Here is a 3,372-nt window from a genome sequence, read left to right as displayed (position 1 = left end):
GGGATGACAAGGTCAAATGGTCAAAAACTCCTCCAAGACCATTTCAGGCTGGACATAAGGAAGAACTTCCTTCCTGGCTGAGCCCCCAAGACCTGGAACAGACTGCCGCCAGAGGTGGTGCAAGCACCTGCTCTAGACTTCTTTAAGAGTCAACTGGACATTTACCTTGCTGGGATCCTGTGACCCTAGCTGACTTCCTGCCCTTGGGGAAGGGGCTGGATCTGATGATCTTCCGAGGTCCCTTCCAGCTCTAATGTCTATGAAATCTATGAAATCTCCCATGCTGCCTTGGCAATGTGTGGGAATACTGAGTGTGGCACTCCCAGGCCAGATACATGCCTGTGTTACTAGTCACAGGGAGGAGACAGTGAAGTGGTTCCTCTTTCCCCTTCAATCCCTGGGGAACACCTGGCTGTGCTGAAGGCTCCTCCTGCTCCTAAAGGCCAGCAGCTCCCCAAGGCCCTGCTGTGATGGGCACCAGCACAGAGACTGTAAGGGGGTTCCTCAAGCAAAGGGTGCCTGTCCCAGGACAGTGGGGGCCTCAAAGTGTAAAGGGGCTTTCATAATGTGTTGGTCTGGACCAGCGACTCACCAATAGGTGCTGAGCTCATCAGCCATGGTAGCTGTGTAAACACCTACACATGAGTTACAACAATGACCCCAGATTATCTGGTGTGTTGTGGCCTTTCTGAGTGCTATGCAACAGAAGAATGGCTCTAGTATTTTGCTGCAGTCAAAGCACGAGTGAAAGGTAAGAGCAGGCTAGGGTGCCTTGAGTCTAATGATAGTGTCTTGAGTCTAAAAAGGATTAAAACCCCTGATCTAGAGTGACAGACATAGTTAGGCATGTTCATCTGAAGTCAGGCACAAGGCAGGGTAGAGATGCATCAAGGGGGCTCAACCTCTGGCCCATGAGGTAGACCTGTCCTACAAAACCATGGCATACATCCTATGGGGACCCGCAAGGGTCCAGAAATTTGGTGGTGGGCCAGTGGTGGCAGCTGTTGCACTAACAGCTCCCCCACCTCTGAATTGTTGGACCTGACAGGAGCCCCATGTAGTAGAATAAGGAACTGGGGAGACTGGGGCACCAACTTTGGGCAGGAGGGGAATAAGGGAGTGTTAAGAAAAGAATAGGAGCTGCAAAGCTGCCAGGAACACCGCAAGTGATGCGGCTCCAACCTGCACTGCAGTACCCAGGGTGCTCAGGTATCATGTTGCATGTGCTGCATCCAGGGCCACTTGTCGAGCCCTACACTCACCCCAGAATTGGTGCTTGACCCTGGGCCCAAACACCAGAAAACTTGAGTGCCCTCAACTCACTGAGTCCAAGATGTATCAGGTTTTATGTGCAAGCGCTCATCTCATCAGAAGCTATGGAAGGATGTGCAGAGGGCAGGCTGTCCAACACAGATTCTTTAATACAAGACACAGAACAGAGGAAGAACTGGGGAGGGGGAGTGAGGATAAGGCTGAAAGAGGTCAATAAACCAACAAAGTTATAAACCCAGGGAAACTGCAGAAACCTGTAAGTGAACGATGCTTTTGTAGATGGTCCCTTCCAGTGGACAATGCTGTGAATGGGGGAAATGGGAGATGAGCCCTGGGGTGCAGAGCACCAGCAGGGTCCAGGGTGGAGCAGCTCCTTTGACCAGGAGACCCTAGCCCTGCCCTGCACCCACCCTAACCCAGGGGCACCAGAGGGGCTGGCAGTCATGCAAGGCTGGGAGGGGACAGTCACTGCGGCATGTGTCATTGCAGTGACAGGAATACCCTCAGGGCTCGGCTGGGACCGGGCACAAGATCAGGGGAGCTGCGTTGGTGCCTTCCTCATTGACACCAGTATAGAAATATGGGCGCAGGGTCCCGGAGAAGTCATCAGTAAAAGTGAAGAGGTGGAATCTGTCAGTCACGTTGTAAAATGAGACCTTGCCTGCCTCGTAGTCCAGGAAAACCCCCACCCGCGTGGGCTGCACGCAAATGGGGACAGGAGTCAAGGGAGAGGTGAGGGCCCCGTATTCCCCATCCTGCAACCACATGGTCCAGTATCCATCCTCAGGTGCCAGTATGACCTCCCCCTTCCTGCGCACAGACTCCCTGCACACGCCCAGAGCCCAGGCCGTCTTGTCTCCCACCTCCACCTCCCAGTAGTGCCTCCCGCCCGTGAACCCCTCACAGCCCAGGAGACAGGCACAAGTATCAAATCTCTCAGGGTTGTCGGGTAGATCCTGTTGTATGTCACCGTCCTTCACACGTTTCCGATCCTCAGACAAGATGAGGTAGGGATTTGCCGTGTCTGGGTCCAAGGTCATGTCCACTGGGGAGAGAGACACAGGTCAGGGCCGAGGCAGGTGAGTCCCCGGGATCACAGGGAATTTGCTGCATCCCAGGAATCGCGGGTCAGTCCCTGCCTGTGAAATCGCCGCCGCCCCAGGGGGAAATGGGGACAACAGGAAATGGACCCAGGGGCAGAGTGGCATGTTCCCACCCGACTTCTTCATCCCTGGGGCAGAGCGGGAGCTGGGGCAAGAATGTCAGGTGTTGAATCCACAAAGGGAAAGGAGAGGGGAGGTACCAGGGGGCGGTGGCAGGTCAGGGCCTGGGAAGGAGGCACATAGGAAAATGTCCTAACAGCAGGTTGCTGCCTGCCCTTTCCACCCCAGGCTGGGCTGCTCTGCCCCAGCTGCCACCATCAAGTCCACAGCCCTGTGGGCACAGGACTGCAGCCAGGGCAGCCCCAGAGCCAGCTTCTCCCTCACAGCCCAGCCGAGGGGAAAGCCAGGAGTTCAGGCTGCTCCCATTTGTTTTAGGGAAGCACTGACAGTGGAGCACAAGAGCCCATTTCTAATGAGGATGGGGGCATTGAGGGGGAAGAGGGCATTTCCCTACTGACTGTCCCCTCACTGTGGGCTCAGCTGCACCATCGGCAAGTCCCCATTCACACCCATGCAGTGTGTCTGCTCTAGGGGGTCTGCGCTGGGAGTCATGTGCTGGGCCAAGAACACCCTGTGCAGAAAGGACCTGGGACACCGCTGGGACAGGGGTCTTCTGCCCTCCAAGTATTGCACAGTCCCAACTGTAACAAAAGGTGCTGCTGCACGCAGTTTGGACAGTGCCAAGGAGATGGGCTGAGGATCCCAAAACATCTTGGGCTTGGGGTCTCACATGGCCCAGAAACCAGCCCTGACCAGGGCCCAGGGAACACAGAGTTTGCTGGCCTGTGGGCAGCAAGGGGGAAAGGCAGCAGGGATGCACTGATTCTTGCTGGACCCAGGGACAAAGGCCACCTCCAGGGCACCCTCAAGGTGGCACAAGTGGCTGTAGCAAACCAAGTTCTCCAAGGAGGGTCTGGGGTCACGGGGGGGGGGGGGG

General features: G+C 55.9%; 2 protein-coding genes across 2 annotated transcripts in view; both read right to left on the bottom strand.

Annotated features, from left to right (window-relative positions):
• DDR2 (discoidin domain receptor tyrosine kinase 2) overlaps window positions 1-3,372 on the bottom strand; it is a 247,325-nt gene that overhangs the window by 31,112 nt on the left and 212,841 nt on the right. The gene's annotated exons all lie outside the window — the stretch shown is intronic.
• LOC109287065 (zinc finger protein RFP-like) overlaps window positions 1,701-3,372 on the bottom strand; it is a 6,960-nt gene continuing 5,288 nt past the window's right edge. Inside the window, exon 8 of the mRNA XM_019502009.1 lies at window positions 1,701-2,317. Within this exon, the coding sequence (XP_019357554.1) occupies window positions 1,776-2,317 (542 nt within the window). The 3' untranslated portion in view covers window positions 1,701-1,775. The remainder of the gene's footprint in view (window positions 2,318-3,372) is intronic.

The sequence above is a fragment of the Gavialis gangeticus genome, unplaced genomic scaffold (assembly GCF_001723915.1).
Source record: "Gavialis gangeticus isolate Ggan-Ray unplaced genomic scaffold, GavGan_comp1, whole genome shotgun sequence".
NCBI classification, from domain to species: Eukaryota; Metazoa; Chordata; order Crocodylia; family Gavialidae; genus Gavialis; species Gavialis gangeticus.
The sequence above is the reverse complement of the archived record's forward strand: the minus strand, read 5'-3'. Positions and strand labels throughout refer to the sequence as shown.